This window comes from Borostomias antarcticus, assembly GCF_949987555.1.
Source record: "Borostomias antarcticus genome assembly, chromosome: 15".
NCBI classification, from domain to species: Eukaryota; Metazoa; Chordata; class Actinopteri; order Stomiiformes; family Stomiidae; genus Borostomias; species Borostomias antarcticus.
In genome coordinates, this window is record NC_140248.1 from 22,479,521 (window position 1) to 22,498,253 (window position 18,733).

The following is an 18,733-nucleotide window of genomic DNA, read 5'->3' on the forward strand; positions in this document are numbered from 1 at the left end:
ATTTGTTCCATTCCATTTCCCAGAGCTGGGACATAAAAAGGCTTCTGACACTGGCATGTATCATTGCCATGGTGTGAGAGCACCGGCCTACTAGTGGGTCTACATTATTGTGCACCAAAGGTAACTAATGTCAGAACAAATGTATTATGCCATCATCATGTAGTAGAGTTGTAGAATGGCAGTAACTGAACTCAACTGCCCACCCAAAGCATGCCTACAGGGCAGACAGTGAGACTACTTTGGATACATTTAGATGAGTATTGTGATGACAGTGATTCTCCATGGCAGTTTGAGTTGTTGTTGTTGTTGTTATGCTGTATAGTTAGTTATTATAAATCCAACTGAGAAATTCTTAAAGCTCTCACTTCCACACCAGTTTGTAATTGATCAATAGGCCTACATTTGTCGAGTTTGATATCAACAAGTGTGCAGTTGTCACACTGTATCTAGAAATCTATCCTACACTTCATCGCCTATCGCCATCGCCAATGTGGGCCAATGAAAAGGCAGGGTTTTCTGCTGGCCGCCCAATCACGATGCAGCAGTCGTCAGTCAGCGTCCCAGTTCTATTTCTAGCAGAGCGGCCTGGGGTGGGACAGTAGGTTATAACGTCTTCAGTCTTCAGCAGCTCCTACCTTCTACATCTCAATCATATCTGGGATCTGTGCGTCTCTTTATCAATATTGACATTAGCGTTTATCAATATTGACAAAGGGTTGGCGCGTAGGTAGGTTATAGTGTTACTGTAACTAGAACAACGTGGATCTTGGAAGCTCTTGGATCGAATCACATCGAGTCACAAATGGACGAAAAGGTATTCACGAAGGAAATTGATCTATGGATCGAGCAACTCAACGAATGCAAACAGTTGTCAGAGAGTCAAGTAAAAACTCTCTGCGAAAAGGTACGTTTTATATCATTCCACTTTGCAGACTCATCTAAAATTGATCATCACAAATTCGGAGAATAGCGCTTCGTGGTTTCATCGGCTGTTAGAAATCGCTGTCGCACAGGCAAACAATCGAGATCAAATTCCATAAATGTTGGTAGACTGCTCGTCTGCCACAACCACAGTGATGATCTCTAGATATTTCTGGAATGGCTTGATGAGATATTCTAGCCCCTCTATTCCCAGACATTAAAATGGCGCCGCTGTGTTTGGACTGAATGCATTTTTAAGCTTTGCATTTACAGTGTTCCTCCGTAAGGTTTCGGGTAACACCTTGGCTGTAGCATAAGATATATCTGAATGTATAGTGTAGCCTAGTTTATGAGTGTAACTTATGCACAGCAACTTCTCGTCATCCTAGAGAACGCAAACCACTAAGTTTCCTACTAACTCATTCAGCCTGTGAAAGATCTAGATCTTAATAAACACCATTCCGTTACAGCACTGTTACATATTTCATTAATTCGTGTTGCCTGCTTCTCCAATTAAGAACTTTGCAATGAATGTGAAACGGCATGGTAATGTTTTGGACAGAACACCATCTGGACTCCTTCTTCCCAAATCACATGTAGCTATGTCCCTCTAATGGGGACTACCGGTCCAGTGTGCAATGGAACATGTCTCATTTATTGATTGTGTGACAAAACAATGTAGCTTCATATCCAGTGAAGTAACTCCCAGTGATGGGCAGAGAGCAGCAGGACAGGATCTGGCCACAACCAGGTCAAACTGAAGTGTCCCTTCACTCAGACCCAGAACCGGACAGGGCTGTTAATTATTATGTCAGTGGACCAGACTAGGACAGGACAGAGCTGTTATCATGTCAGTTTGATCACACTGGGCCCTGCAATTGACAGGTTGGATCTGGGGTCTGGACAGGCCTGAACTGGGATTTAACCTCAATCTCCCGACAGTCTTTTCAATACAGGCTGTTGCAACGTAGCATTAAGTCTGTGGGCTTGACGGCTGTTAGTCCCAAAAACCTAGTTTATTTATTTGTTTGGATCATTAGCCATTGCTTATTATTCAGCGGATAATCTACTTTTCCTGAGGTCCACAGTCATGTACCACATCTTGGCAATAGACCTGAAAGTAGCAATAGAAATGGATGCGCCTTCCTCAAAAAATAGACTTTGTTGTGGTGCTAAACCAAAATTGTGAACATCAAAAAGGACATCAAAGACGCATGGTAGCACTCGCCAATAAAAGATACATGGACAGATCCTCTCTTTCACCGGTTTTATTTTTGCCATCGATGGATCGTGCTAACGTTTCGGCCAGAGGCCTTCCTCAGAGCATGAGACCTGAAAGTAGGCCAGTGTACTTGGCATCTGAAGGTACACACTGAAATACTCCAGCCTACAGATGCCTTGGGAACTGGACTCAGTCCTTGGCTCTTTTGCTCTTTTCTGGGGCGGCTGTGGCTCAGTGGTAGATCGGGTCGTCCAATGATTGTAGGGTCGGCGGTTCGGATCCCGCCTCCTCCTGTCCACATGTCGAAGTGTCCTTGGGCAAGACACTGAACCCCAAATTGCTCCCAATGAGCAGGTTAGCATCTTGCATGGCAGCTGCCGCCATTGGTGTGTGAATGGGTGAATGAGAGGCCATTGTAAAGCGCTTTGGATAGAAGCGCTATATAAGTGCAGTCCATTTACCATTACCATTTGTAGTGCCTCTCCCTGATTGGAGAGGACAGGATGTTTTGGTTTTGGTGTTCAGATGCAGAGAGGAGGAGGAGGAGGAGGAGGAGGAGGAGGAGGAGGAGGTGAACGTTCGGTGCAGCCTGGGTATAAATATAGTCCTGGACCTGATTGATTCTGAGTTGCATCACCACCACATTGTTGCTGGGCGATATGACCAGGGCTGCGTTCCGAATTGCATACTTCTACTACTTACTACCAGTACCTACTACAGCTGCCCTTAGAAAGTACATACTTTGCAAGCAGTAGGCATTCAATTGGGACATACTACCTTGTCATAACATTGCGCCTTGAAATTTGCCCATATCTGTCGCTGTCCATAACGCGTCATTCGTCTACAGCTGTCACGACTCGCACATGTGACGCACATTTCCACTGCGCACAGGATTGTGGGTCAGAATAGCCAGAAAAGCCTGCTGGCTTGCATACTGCAAAATACGACCGGATGTAGTAGGACATCCTGCTATTTTTGCCATACTGCATGTGGCATACTATGTATTGGGACATACTACATCCTGTTTTGGCATACTATATAGTAGGGTAGTATGCGATTCGGAACGCAGCCCAGGGATGTGACTAGACAGACAGACAGGCAGGCAGGCAGACAGACAGACAGACAGACAGACAGACAGACAGACAGACAGACAGACAGACAGACAGGCAGGCAACGAATGCACACAGGTCGGAGGTAGGTATTTTGCCACTTGCGACTTGCCACGTCCGACCACAAACGAACGCACCACAAACTCTCCATCTCTCTTCTCTCTGCTGCTTCCCTGCTGCTCTCCCAAGCTCAGGCACAAGCCTGTGAGGTCAGACATACCATCACCTCACGGAGTACCTGATTCATCCTATGGGGTTATTAACATGCCTCTGTGTGCAGAGGTTGGGAGTTGGAATATGATTACAGTAGGTGTCCTTTTTGACAACAGAGGACATAATCTAGCAAGTGTACATGCTTGCCTCTACTGTTGCAGTTAGAGGAGTTGGAGGGAGAGATTTATATTGGCAACAAAGACAACATTGAGTGCCATCTTGTGTGTATCAGAACTCACTAGTTGAGTGTTTCCCCCCTACAAAGGCGTTCATAGAGATCCACAGTGATTCTAGGAACTACCGTGACACAGCTAGCTACGATAGCTTGCCAAGTTTAGCACGTACAGTGGTTTGATTTCTTGATGAGATTATGGAGGGGTTGGAGGCTTACTACAGGCTTACTACTACCACCACCACTACTAGGGCAGGCCTACTACTGCTACTACGACTACGACTACTATTACCACTACTACTACTACCACTACTACTACTACTACTACTACTACTACTACCACTACCACTACTACTACTACTACTACTACTACTACTACTACTACTACTATTACTACTACTGCTACTACTACTACTACTACTACTACTACTGCTACTACTACTACTACTACTACTACTATTACAGGTTGACAGTGGAATCACGTAGAAGAGTCATGGTGCTCTTGAGGTAGCCTACTAATTGATCGATCTTCTGTCTTTCTGTGTGTGTGTGTGTGTGTGTGTGTGTGGGGGGGGGGTTCTCCAGGCCAAGGAGATCCTGACCAAGGAGTCCAATGTCCAGGAGGTGAGATGTCCGGTCACCGTGTGTGGAGACGTGCACGGCCAGTTCCACGACCTCATGGAGCTCTTCAGGATCGGAGGGAAGTCTCCGGACACAAACTACCTCTTCATGGGGGACTATGTGGACAGAGGCTACTACTCTGTAGAAACAGTCTCCCTGCTTGTCGCTCTGAAGGTGAGAGAATATAACCAACACTAGGATAAGAATACAAATATGTGTATAGATTAATTTTACAGTTGGGTTAAATAGATAAGTATATGTATCTGGGTATGTAGGTACAGAATGTATCTAACATAACATTTTGTGGTGCCGGTTCGGAACCAGCTTTCGGGTTCCCGAACTCATTTCTTTTTGGTTGAAATGCTCAGAACCATTCAGAATTAGGTTCGCGAACCGGCACCGAACCGGTTCCCTCTTGGTGGAAAAGGCCTAACTGAGTTAGCCTTGTGTGTGCGGCACCTTCTCCCCGACCACAGCCGAGAGAAGCCTCCATAATACAGGTGGCTGGTGTGCTTCAAGATTCTCCTGGGTTTTGGTCTTGCACCGCCTGGTGTAGATGTCCTTGAGGTGTGGGAGTTCTCCCCCTGTTATGCGCTCGGCTGACCGTACCAGTCTTTGCAGGTCCTGCATGGTGCTGCTCCCGACCAGGCAGTGATGTTCAAGACCAGAACAAAGCTAACTTCATTTCTTCAGTGCAGTATTCACATTTTCAACAGTTCTGCTGACGGCTCCTTGTGCTATGTTTCCTGCGTTGACCGCAGGTTCGCTTCAGGGAACGTATCACCATCCTGCGAGGGAATCACGAGAGCAGACAGATCACGCAGGTGTACGGCTTCTACGACGAGTGCCTCAGGAAATACGGCAACGCCAACGTGTGGAAGTACTTCACAGACCTGTTCGATTACCTTCCTCTCACTGCCCTGGTAGACACTCAGGTAGAGGAGCTCCCCTCACACCTTCCATGCCTTCAATCCAGAAAACATCCCAAAGCTCTTTCTAAACTCAGACTTTTCAAGTCTTGTGGTGATCCACTGTTTGAAAAAACTGAATACGGCTTTGAAGAGAATTTCTGTGTCTGTTCCACTTTGATCAGATTCCTTGCTTGGATGGTAACGCGTGTTCTCTTCCTTCTCCCCCTCAGATCTTCTGTCTCCATGGAGGCCTGTCCCCGTCCATAGACACGCTCGATCACATCAGAGCGCTGGACCGTTTACAGGAAGTCCCACACGAGGTAAGTGGCGGACTCACTACAACCACCACCTACTATCCCAACCTTGGCGCCATAAATTAGAAGTACAGCAGAAGCTTAACTCACTATGTAACATACGCTGTCTCACTGCTGTGAATGCCATCTCCAGGGCCCCATGTGTGACCTCCTGTGGTCAGACCCAGATGACCGCGGTGGCTGGGGCATCTCCCCCCGAGGGGCTGGCTACACCTTTGGCCAGGACATATCAGAGACCTTCAACCACGCCAACCGCCTTACCCTGGTGTCCCGTGCCCACCAGCTGGTTATGGAGGTGAGATCGGGGGCCAACACTGGATTTTAGGATTGATTGATTGATTGATTGATTGATGAATTGATTGATTGGTTGATTGATTGATTGATTTTTGGGATATAGCAGACAATGAAATCCAAGGGATAACATGCAAAAGTGAGACACTTATTTCCAACATGGTCCCCAATGTTTTAAAAATAGGACAGAATTTACATCCATAAATCCCCCTAAAACCATAAGCAACAAAAAAACTAAGGACAACCTTAATATGAAAACTACAGAATCGGAAACTTTAATTGACAACTACATCATCGACATAGATTATCCTAATTAGCAACTTCTAAACCATTTTCCCAGACAGGACTTGACTCTATTTGCATTTCTGGTAGCTTTCAGATCGCTAGGCAAACTGTTCCATAGAACAGCAGCAGAATGTAAGAATGACTCCTTTCCTACAACTTCTGAACCTAACAGGTACAAAATCAGTGGAGCTCCCTCTAGTGGAGTATGAATGGATAACCGTGACATGATTAAAATGGTCACTAAAATATACTGGTACTTCACCATAAACAATCCTATGAGCTAGGCACATCCTTATCTGATTCACTCTGTCTTCCACCTTGAGCCATCTCAGGCTCTCATAGTGAGAGGCGTGAGGTGGGTACGTGCTGGCAACCTTAAAATGATCCTAACTTGTTTGCAGTTGAGTCTCTAAAGATGTACAGATGCTCAAACTACCAATAAACTATCAGTCGCAAATCTGTTAATGATTAACAGGTTAAGGTTTGGGTTATTGTTATATAGTTGATAATAAATTTAGATTTAGTTACATCATCCATAGACGCTCTATCTGCAAATACTGATGTTACATGTCCGTCTTTTACTAGCTCTAAACTTTCAGTGAATTCTCTGTTTCTACTCAGGGTTACAACTGGTGTCACGAGCGAAACGTGGTAACGATATTCAGCGCACCAAATTACTGTTACCGTTGTGGTAACCAGGCGGCGATCATGGAACTGGACGACACCCTCAAGTACTCCTTGTAAGTATTACAGCTGGCTTATTTCCAACAGGCACCTCTGAAGCTCAATCTATATGTATGACACGCAGCGTCCACATTGCGCTCTGAGGGCTGCACAGTGTGAATCACAAGCCATGTTTCCATCCACTTGTCGTGAGGATCGCTAAAAATATGAATGCGAATAAAGCCGGTGAACGTGCGTTTCCATCTAGAGCTTTAAATCGGATAAAGCATTTATCACAAAAGACTTTTATCGAACAAGAGAAAATCCGATGAGATCGACAGTACAAACGATTTTCATGATTTTTAATCGAATTTTACTGTTTCCATAAGCCATTTTTAATTCGATATAACTTAATTCGCATAAAATGTGTGGATGGAAACATGGCTACAGTCTCTCAGAGGCACAGATATGACTGTCGAGTAGTGAGGCTGCAGAATGAGGATGAATGATAATAATAAACGGAAGAATAGAAAGTTGATTTGCCATGTGTGACCAGGACAGGTACATTGGAATTCTTGTCATCGCTTACAGTGACTTTTCAGCACTAATCAGTTCCTCATTCCAGTCTTAGGTACTGTACGTAGCTAGACATTTAAAAGTTCCCAAACTGCCGATTTACTATTCGTAGTCTAGCAGTTGTCTAGCAGCATCAATTCTAACAATTTGATCCTCATCTCCATATCTCATCCTATCATGGGAGACTGTGTCCATCATATAATAATGGAATTGATCATTTGAATTATGATAATAGCCATGATTAGGAGGAGGAGGAGAGTCATGATGAAGATGCTGATCTCGTGTGCGATTTTTCTCTCCAAGCCTCCAGTTTGACCCTGCTCCTCGCCGAGGGGAGCCCCACGTCACGCGCCGCACCCCCGACTACTTCCTGTAAAACCCCGTCCCCCCGCCTGTACAGTCCAGCGCCCCACCATATATCACAGCACCTCTAATATCAACACCACATCAGAGGCGGAGGCTGGCTGGGCGATACGCACTTCATCTGCAATGTACATGGTATATTATTCACACCAAGAGCCATTTATATAAGCATTCAGAGAAAAAAAAGACTGTATATGGACCAAAAGGTGTGTGCCTGATCATTGTTCAAGTGCTGAGGACTCCAGTTGGAGATCACCACCGTTGAGATGAGCAGTGATGTTCCCCCCTGCTCAGCTGCCTACCCTGTCAGCACCAAGATGAGAGAGAACAATTCAAGCATTGTTATTTCGATTCTGCTGTTTCAATCCCGCTGTACCATTGCTTATACTGCGAATACTCCTCATTTTCAGATTTTCGAAAAATCTGTTTGCACTTTTTAAAGATGAAGCATTGTAACAGAAGGTAAACGATGGGAAACTTAACACCACAGAATGTTTTTTTTGTTGTTGTCTTTTTTATTTTCAGAATGACTCAGCTATTTTTCTGCTGCGTCTTCTCTCCTCTCCCTCTCCTCTGGTCTAGATCTGAGGGCAAACCAGATTACACAGACGCCCATCCTGTCATGTAGGGTAGACAAAAAATGAAACGGTAACACACACTCACACTCACGCCCTCCTCATGAAGATAACACCGTCTGTATTGAGGGGTCAACAATAAAGAACTTGCTCCTTGGTCAGTGTACCTGTTTCTATGTATCTTCATCCTGAAAACACTGTCTAGCATCTGAGTTTGTACTGATACACCAGGACAGAACCCCACCAGACCAGAACCATGGCCCAGAAAGAGAAGACGGACCGCACTCTGGATGAAATGCACCTTGGGTGCTGATGGATGACTGGCATATTCTCAATGTCACAGCTAGTCAGATTGACTGGGATATTCTTAATATTACAGCCAATCAGATTTGAGTTTAGCCTTTTTTTTTTAACTGTTCTTTCTTGAATTCTAGTGTTGCAGTCAAAGCCAGCTGCATGTAATGATTGATTGATTGAGCCAAGTATTTATTGATTGATTGGTTGATTAGTTGGTTGATTGATTGATTGAGCTATTAATATGTGCTGAAATTATAGTACCATTATTAGGGGCCAGGCAGCGTAGCTGCCGGAACCCTATTGTATTTGCCTATATTATTATTATTATTCTCCATCTTCCACTGAAGTCTGACTTCCCGTGGACAAAAAATCACCAAACTTTGCACATAGCTCCAGTACTATACCCAAAGTCCTCAACCTGCATTGTAGGTCAATAAACCTGAAGGTGGCGCTACAGCAACAGTCTAAAGTTTAAAACTTTAAAAAATCATAATAAATCAGCCATAGGTGCTATCATTGTAAAACCACCACGTGAATGATGTCCCAAGTGAGACAAAACTTTCATACGCTCTGACCTTGAAGGAATTTTGAAGTCCATCAGTCTGATTTTTTCATAAACTGTAAAACCTATCTCCTCCCACATTTTTTGTTCAATTGACACCAAATTTGATATAATGCATCTTCAGACTGTCCTTACCAAAGGATCCTCACAGATTTTTGAAATATGAAAAATTGAGTCCACAGCGCATCAAAAAGTTTTACTGTTAACAGTTCTGTATACAGTTCCTATTAATTCTTGCCAAATCAATGTCTGATCATCCTCATAAGAAGTGACAATATCGGCAACATATCCAAGATGTAGTGATTCTTTTCAGAATTGTATGTCAAAAAATGTTAGTTTTTTTACAGTATTCTGGATTATACCCTCAAACGGTCAATAGAAAAGAACATATCTAAATCTAACTCCTCCTCCTTTTTCAATTGCAACCAAAATGCATGCACTGCATCATCAGACAGCCCACACCAAACAATCCAGACAGATTTTTGAAATATCAAAAACTGAGCGCATGATGCATCAAAATGTTTTACTATTACCAATACTGTACATTTACAACAAATTATCGCTCAATAAAAGTCCTATGTTCATGAAAAATTATGGCAACATTGTCATGAAAGGGTAGATGTAGTGTGATTTTTTTCAGAATTTTATCTCAGAAATTGAATTTAAAAAAATATGTTTAATTCTGTCCTCCGAAACCAACACTTCATACTGAGAAAACTGCACTACCCACAATCCAACGCAAGCTCCACCAATCGGAGATGTCGCTGTTGGCAACCTTACCCAGCCCCCGCCGAGGATTACAATGAGTAAATTCATTGATTGGCCACTGACTGAGCACACAGCTGCTGAGGTTAATGTTCAATTATGAAGAAAAGCAAACAAAACCTGTAAAAATTAATAAACATATCTCATCCCACATTTTTCAATCAATTAACACCAAATTGCTACACTGGATCTTCAGACTGTAATTCACAAACTCATTGACCAGATTGTTGAATTATCAAAATCGAGTTTACAATGCATCAAAATGTTTTACAAATGTTTTACGATGCAAAATGAACATTGGAATGTCAACTTTCTTGTTGTCTTCCTATTCTCTCGCTTATTGCTCCTAAACTTGTCGGAAATTGCCTGGTCTCGCCTCATCGCTGCGTAGCAGCTTTAATTGGAATTAGTGTCCTGTCTCAAGAGCCAGCACCCTCCCGAGCATTGAGGAGATGCTACATCTAAAGGAACAGATCTCTGAATGCTTGTATGAGGGGGCGGTGTGGCTCAGGAGGTAGAGCGGGTCGTCCAATGATGGCAGGATCAGGCGGTTGGAATCCCCGCCCCTACTGTCCACATGTCCAAGTGTCCTTGGGCAAGACAATTAACCCTAAATTGCTCCCAATGAGCAGGCTAGCACCTTGCATGGCAGCTGCCGCCATTGGCGTGTGAATGGGTGAATGAGAGGCCACGGTAAAGCGCTTTAGATAAAAAGTGCGATATAAGTGCAGTCCATAAGTGCTGTGTGTGTGTGTGTGTGTGTGTGTGTGTGTGTGTGTGTGTGTGTGTGTGTGTGTGTGTGTGTGTGAGAGAGAGAGACATGATTATCTTGAGAACTGAGCACTATATGAAGTTAACATTCAGCAGTTCAGGACATAGCTCACCATGGTCTGGCAATGCTCCATAATTTGTTTTTTTATATCAAGCAGCCTTTGTAACTATTCTATATCAATTAGAGATGGTAGTTGTTTTGTTTGTTTTGTGTAAAAAAGGGGATGTAGTATATGAGTTGAGCATATACACTAAGTAATACGGCTGTGAACTCATGTATTACCACAAGAGGCCAGTAGTGTGCCCTCGGTGTACGTCAACAGAAGTTGTTTAGACCTGCATGTGAACAGATCGCCCATCTAATAAAGTTAATATAAAGGACTGCCAGTCTCCTGAGAACACACATATTCTGGTATAAAGAACTATAATACATAGTACCATTCATAATTTATCTGAACTAAATATTTTGACTGCTTGCAGCAAGCACACAATTTCTTCAGAGAATGTATCTTTCTGTGCTTGGCTGTCAGCCAGCGCACCTAGGATAGCGTTTGTCCGGTTATCACTCCCTCCCTCCGTTGAATGTTGACCTGCATTTCTCTGTTGGCACCACAAGAGGCAGTAGTACCAGCACATCAAAATAAAGAAGCACACCAAAATCAATGCTGATCTCCACTGCACAAGTAGAGTAGTGGTGAAAGCAATGGACTCCTACCAGGGAGATCGGGGCCCGGTGGGGATGTTTTTATGGGACTATACCCCAAACCTCCACATGTTCATCCTTTCACTCCAACCTTTACCTCTTGCCTTATAGATCAGATCCTGCCCCAACCCCAACCCATATTCTAACCCCAACCATTTTTGGTGATATTTTAAAACATAAGAATGTTCAGAGTAAAAGCAAAGCCTATTCAACAGCCACTTCCACCCGTCTGCGCTGTGTCCATATGACAGCTCAATTGACTAAACCAGGCCAGGTACTAAGTAGTAGGGCTGTCCCCATGAAGTCAACGATTCGAAATCGTCGGCATTGAGGCCTCGAGTCAAGCTGAATGTCTCAATTTGAGCCGTTTTTTTTTTTTTTCATTTGTATGCTATTAATTGAATAGGCTATAACATGTAGAAGCTTATCTCAATTAGAAATCAACACAGTTAAAAAAATACAGAAAAATCATAAATTCAAATTCATAATATAATGTTGTAGGGCAGGCTGTATTTATAACGAGCATCACTTGAAATGTGTGCATGCAACCATTTCGCTCTGGCGTGTGACGGGGTCGGCCACAGGCGCGAAAGAAAAGAGTTAACATTAGCTAACAATGTCTCAGAAAACATCTAAGGTCTTGCAGCATTTCAAGCTGTCAGACAATAAAAAGAAAGTTAAATGCAAGCTATGCAAACAGGACTTTCCATATCACTCGGCTACGACCAGCATGTCGAACCATTTGACACGGGTACGTTTCTAGCTATATGTAACTGTCATTCTCGTTGATTTTAAATAGCCTAGCCTACTCAGAAATGTGCCTCGGCAACAATTGGTTCTTTCTATAGGCTACCAATATAGGCCTAACCAAAATAATCACGGAAACTTGATGTCAAGTGATTTTCTGATAGCCAGGAGACAGAGAAAAAACACATCGACGATTTGTTGCGTCGCTTTGAACACCAAGTCTGAGTCGAATCACAAAATCCTGAGTTGAAGACAGCCCTACTAAGTAGCATGCTACTTCTCACCTGCTATATAGCAGGTAGCAGGCATTTCGGATACGGCCACAGTCTCTCTAAGCCTGTTGCTGCCCTCTTGTGGCCGAAAACGGTAAATGCTCTTGTGGTAGCAACATAGAACTGCAGGTTCTGGGACCACTGCCTCTTGTGGTAGCAACACAGAACTGCAGGTCAACAACGGGACGGAGGAAGCCAGGGAGTGACCACCAGACATTTGCTATCTTTGGTGTGTCGCCACGCGCAAAAAAGGACTAAAAGCCTTTCTTTATAGCAGAGCCTTTTCTGATTTTTAATTCACTTTTTGACTTAGGACTCTGTTTTTGTGCTTTAGGCTATGTTTTGTATGCCTCTCTTTTTTTATTATGTTTTGGTCTTGTTTTTTCTCTATAGCACTTTGATATTTATTTTCAAATGTTGATGTAAAGTGCTTTAGGAATTATAATAAAAATTATAAAGGGAGTAGGCCTATCTGCACATTTGGTGATAAGGGTCAATAATGTATCATTTACTGCCAAAAAAAAAAAAAAAAAAGCAAAAATATTGTGCATATAAGAAAAATAACATCAACATTTGTGAATACTTGAACATAATGTGTAAAATCACTTGACGTAACGCAGAGAGAGCTACAGACTGCACCCTGACCACCCATTCGCTCTCCCCCAGCACGCAGCACGCAGCACGCAGCACGCAGCACGCAGCACGCAGCACGCAGCACGCAGCACGCAGCACGCAGCACGCAGCACGCAGCACGCAGCACGCAGCACGCAGAGCACGCAGCACGCAGCACGCAGCACCAGACGTAGCAACACAGACAGCTCCATCCAGCCTTAGTTCAGTCGGGCCCTGTTGACGCTGAACAGATTACCTCCAGATCTGCTGTAAAACATTCACGGTGAGTCAAGACAAGTGGTAGAAAGTACAGTCGCATATTCGATGAAATAATAATGGACATTCAAAAGCATTTAGTGATTGGTAGATATGTAAATATGAATAAGGTATGATTGCTAGCTAAGGGGCCTTGCCTGTAATGCTAGCTTAGCTAGCCAGAACTACCGTCACGCCAGCTAGCTTGGTTAGCCTCACTCTCCTATAGTTCAATATCTTCGATTCAGAGACATTAGGGGCTTGAAGACGACCGTCTTATTCCAGTATTTGCCATCTTTAGATTCGTATTTTTTTTAAATGTAACTGGAATATTCTGCTAGAAAGACGATGGAAGCGCGTGCTAACCATGTTTAGCCGAGCTAGCAGTGTGCGCATGCGCTATTCTAAACGATTATGTGTTTGGGGTGCTTGTGTAATATTGTTTGTGTAATTTTATCATGCATAGATAGCTACAGTAAGGTACCAAACAGTGAAACCTGATGGTGAAAACTAGTGTATCTGTCTTTTCTACTCACAGATGCCCACTATCAAATTGCAAAGCTCTGATGGGGAGATCTTTGAGGTGGACGTGGAGATAGCAAAGCAGTCTGTTACCATCAAGACCATGTTAGAAGGTAAGTCTACGTCTAACAGCCTTTTTTGTTATCCAAAATCAACCAGGAACAGGATTTGAGTTGTGTCCAGTGTCTGTGTTGATTCCAGCGGTGATGTATTTACGCTGGGGTCATTCTACCTCACAGATCTGGGTATGGACGATGAGGGAGACGACGATCCCGTCCCCCTCCCCAACGTAAACGCAGCCATCCTCAAGAAGGTACGGGGCGAGGGCCGTGTCCAGAAACGCTCTGTAGATTGGGTGGTGGTGATGAAGAAGAAGATGGGTCCATTGAGATGGACACAGCTTTAATCTCTATGGGTGGATCAGTGTAGTTTAGCCCGTCACGGTAGATTCTAGGGCCTTCTATGGGCCTGTGCTGTCCTCTCTGATGTCTCGGATGTCTGCAGCTGGACAGGGGTGAGGGACATGCACAGCACTAGACAGGGTTTGACCCACAATTTCTGTCTCATTAGATTGAATGGTAGGAATGCACCTGGTTGGAGCAGTTCTGGCCTTCTAGGTTGCTGTAAGCACGGTGATCATAGCAACTGACAACACCCATGTAAACATACAGTACCTGTTTTGTCTGCCTTGAACATGAGAGATTGATCTGTGAGTTGTAGGCCAGTCTCTCCAATGAAAGAATGCCAGTTTGAAACAAGCGCTTCTGTTTGGGGAACAAAATGTTGTGTGATTCTCTGCTGGATGTTTCCTCTATGGATCTATTCTTTTTGGACTGTTACCCTTTGAGAGATCGATGTGTGAAGCTGACTGTGGCTCTGCTTGTTCACATTCTGTGGTGACAGGACGTTGGCTGGACAGTGGCTAGAGTACACCCCAATCTTAACCTGTTGATGGATACTGACCTCATTCTACCTGTGTCAGATCTGTGGGGCTGTGGTAGTGAACAAGGAACATTCCTTAATATTAGATGTGTAGAACCCCGCCAGATTTTTGCTACAAGCTGGTAGCTTTGACTTGTTCGGTTCCCAGGTCAGGAGATGTCATGTCCATGTACCTAGCCGATCTCCTGGTGTATGGGCTACTTACATGCAACCCTAGGCGTGAGGCCGAACAATAATAGGCTGCTGCCTAAAGTGCTGGTGTGTAAGATTGAGGAAACTATGCAGGTTCTTGCCTTTAAAGCTGTTCTCAGTATGGAGACTGATGGAACTTGACAGTCTTGTATGAACACCCACACCACAGTGAAACACATCCGCTGTTCTTGGATAGACTGGAGAGACCTGGATAAATAGATACATAATATACATGAGACTGTTGACTAGACTGGACTGGGCTCTTCCTCACTGTGTGTGTGTGTGTGTGTGTGTGTGTGTGTGTGTGTGTGTGTGTGTGTGTGTGTGTGTGTAGGTGATTCAGTGGTGCACCCACCACAAAGACGACCCTCCTCCCCCCGAGGACGATGAGAACAAGGAGAAGAGGACAGACGACATCCCAGTTTGGGACCAGGAGTTCCTGAAAGTGGACCAAGGCACCCTTTTCGAACTCATTCTGGTGTGTAACACACACACACACACACACATACAGCCCAGGCTCTGGCCTGATATTTGTGTGATGACAGCAGGGTACAGTATACAATAATTAATATCATATGACTCCAACTTTGTATACACATATAAAGGTAACCGGTGTTGTTCTGTTGTTAGATGAACTTGGACATGCCTTAGACATCAGTAGTAGGCTGTGCTTGATCAGGGCTTTGGCCTGTGTGAATGGCATGTTCCTAAATCAGCTGCTCCACCGGAACAGCCAAGTTCTACAGAGCAAAAACAGATGTTTTAACTTATTTATGTACTAGGATTAGGAAGCTAACCTAATCGCTCATAAGATGGTAAACTATACCCGGGATAAGATGGTAAACTATACCCGGGATAAGATGGTAAACTATACCCGGGATAAGATGGTAAACTATACCCGGGATAAGATAGTAAACTATACCCGGGATAAGATGGTAAACTATACCCGGGATAAGATGGTAAACTATACCCGGGATAAGATAGTAAACTATACCCTGGATAAGATGGTAAACTATGCCCGGGACGACATCATATCCAAGTTGAATGTGTTCCAGAAACAAAACGCAAAAAAACGCCTTTTGAGCCATCTTTGTAGTTCTAGCCAAGTTAGCCATTGTTAGCTAACCAGTTGATTAAACGCACTATGCGCTATGTTGCGCATACGAACACCATAGCAACATTGTCCACTGATGGAAGTTGGACGGTACTGTGTGTACGACTGATTTAATGAGACACAAATAAGACAAGCACTAATAAACAACTTTCACTTATTGTTGATGTGCGGGGTATCCATCTTGATTGCCGTTAGCAGCTGACGTTGATTGTCGGGGTATATTTTTTTTACCCCGAGTAAAATGGAAGACGCAAGTTCAGGTGACATATTTGATTTTAACATCGAACTCTGGAATCCCAATGTTTCCGATACAAAAGGAACACACCATGTCTCTGGACAGCCGTGAACCACTGGAAATCAAAAGGCCCTTTATCTGTATGGGAATGTAACCTCATCAGGTCATTCACAAACACAAACACAATCAGTAATGTGCACAGAGTTGAGATATTGTCTCATCCCCCTCATGGCTATTTGGCATGACAATAAACTACTGTTTGGTTCACTCTGGCATCTGTGGTCCTGGTTGTTACACTGTGATTGGGCAATATCCCCGTGGAGCTTGTGGGGGATGTCCCAAGTCCTGTAACACGAGCCAGCTTGGTCATCTGAGACGGGCTGACCTAGCTAGATCTTCAACATGTTTACAAGACCCCAGCTCGGGGCATACTGACAGGCATCTGACACTAACCATAACCCCAACGGAGGCTTTTCATATTGATACAACGCCATATCAAGACCAGTTTCACCTTCTTTCATGTCCTCCTCTCTGTCTCTGCTGTGCTCAGGCGGCCAACTACCTGGACATCAAAGGTCTGCTAGACGTCACCTGTAAGACGGTGGCCAACATGATTAAGGGCAAGACCCCCGAGGAGATCAGGAAGACCTTCAACATCAAGAACGACTTCACAGAGGAGGAGGAGGCCCAGGTGTGTTCCTTATCCCATCTGTTCCCTCTCATCTTATCAACCCCAGCCCCTCTATCACCCCTCTATCAGCCTCTCTATCAGCCTCTCTATCACCCTCTATCAGCCTCTCTATTAGCCCCTCTATCAGCCCTCTATCACCCCTCTCTCAGCTCTCTATCACCCTCTATCAGCCTCTCTATTAGCCCCTCTATCACCCCTCTCTCAGCTTTCTATCACCCCTCTCTCAGCCCTCTATCAGCCCCTCTATCAGCCCATCTATCACCCCTCTATCAGCCCCTCTATCAGCTCTATCAGCCCCTCTATCACCCCTTTATTAGCCCATCTATCAGCCCCTCTATCACCCCTTTATTAGCCCATCTATCAGCCCCTCTATCAGCTCTCTTATCACCCCTCTATCAGCCCCTCTATCAGCTCTCTATCAGCCCCTCTATCAGCCCCTCTATCACCTCCTCTATCAGCCCCTCTCACCTCCTCTCAGCCCCTCTCACCTCCTCTCAGCCCCTCAGCCCTTCTGTCAGCCCTCTATCACCTCCTCTATCACCTCCTCTATCAGCCCCTCTCAGCCCTTCTGTCAGCCCTCTATCACCTCCTCTATCACCTCCTCTATCAGCCCCTCAGCCCTTCTGTCAGCCCTCTATCCGGGGTCTTGGAGGAGTTGACGGGTGTCAGCAGGGTGGGAGCGCTCACTCTTCACTCTTCTGCAGGTACGCAAGGAGAACCAGTGGTGTGAAGAGAAGTAGAGCTGCCAACACTACCACACTGAGAGGGTTCTTCAGATGCACTGGCTCTGTTCATACTTGTTAATATTGACATTTAGTATGCAGCGTGGCAGACCCCTCCACGTGTGCTCATAGCATGACCATTTCCATTGCTTGTGTGGCGCAGAATAATTTAAATAAACGCTCGCTGTTTTTACGTCACATTGTGTATTCACATTAAATTTGATTGTCTGGGTTTTTTATTTTAATTTTATTTTTTCAATTTTGGGACGGACTAGACACTCTCCCCTGTTCTGAATTGCTATAGTTGTCTTTTATACTGGACATGTTACTTTTCTTTTCTTTTCTTGGAGTCAACTGAATAAAAGGCTTTTTTGACAATTGAAAATAAGCTCAATGCTGATTTTTGTAAATGCAGACTTCTGTGCTGTCCTCTCCCTCACGTGAAGAAGGTTCAAGCTGTAGGAAGTGAGTTGGGGTTGAAGTTGTGAGTTGGGGTTGAAGTTGTGAGTTGGGCTGAAATGTGTGCAAACTGTCCTGTGGACTGGAAGTTAACGTGCTGTGTGTCGTGCAGTCTAGGTTTTGACCTGCCTGCTACTATTGTATCAGATTGGAAAACATTTTCTCAGTTCTGCTCTGAAGATGACTTTTAGGAATATCAACCATTATAAATTACATAAGTAAATAAAAAAATACTAAAAACAGTAAGGTTGTCATTTAATTACTTTATGGATCTGTTATGTCAGTGCTGTGCTGATCCATCCACATAACATCGGCACTTTGAGATTGTCTCAATGAAAAATGCTATATAAATAAAAAATAAGTATTATTAATACACACAAACCCACCAATCTAGTCATACATTAAGAAACTATATAGAACAATTAGACTAGAGAAGAATCAGACTGATTTTGAAAATACTTTTAATACATAAAACAAAAATAAGAGTATTACATCAAAGGCAGAATTTATTCAATGTGTAAAAAATACAAAAGACAAGACTGTTGTGATATATGAGGTCTCAAAAGTAACGCGAGATGAGAGATATTACCAGGCCTATAGCACCCCCTAGTGGGCATAAGTAGAGCACAGCAAGCG

The 18,733-nt window shown here is 44.0% G+C and overlaps 2 protein-coding genes across 2 annotated transcripts; both read left to right on the top strand.

Moving 5' to 3' along the window:
* The first annotated feature begins 794 nt into the window (after nt 1-794).
* LOC311318650 (serine/threonine-protein phosphatase 2A catalytic subunit alpha isoform-like) lies at nt 795-8,316 on the top strand. Its single transcript, XM_084450038.1, has 7 exons — nt 795-904; nt 4,223-4,432; nt 5,020-5,193; nt 5,400-5,489; nt 5,617-5,778; nt 6,681-6,799; nt 7,602-8,316. The coding sequence occupies exons 1-7, from the start codon at nt 803-805 to the stop codon at nt 7,672-7,674; spliced, it is 930 nt and encodes a 309-aa protein (XP_084306164.1). The 5' UTR covers nt 795-802; the 3' UTR covers nt 7,675-8,316.
* A 4,835-nt stretch (nt 8,317-13,151) lies between these two features.
* On the top strand, nt 13,152-18,293 carry skp1 (S-phase kinase-associated protein 1). Its single transcript, XM_084450040.1, has 6 exons — nt 13,152-13,248; nt 13,759-13,855; nt 13,982-14,055; nt 15,211-15,354; nt 16,776-16,916; nt 17,621-18,293. Exons 2-6 carry the CDS (start codon nt 13,759-13,761, stop codon nt 17,654-17,656), a joined length of 492 nt encoding a protein of 163 aa, XP_084306166.1. The 5' UTR covers nt 13,152-13,248; the 3' UTR covers nt 17,657-18,293.
* The last annotated feature ends 440 nt before the right edge of the window (nt 18,294-18,733 follow it).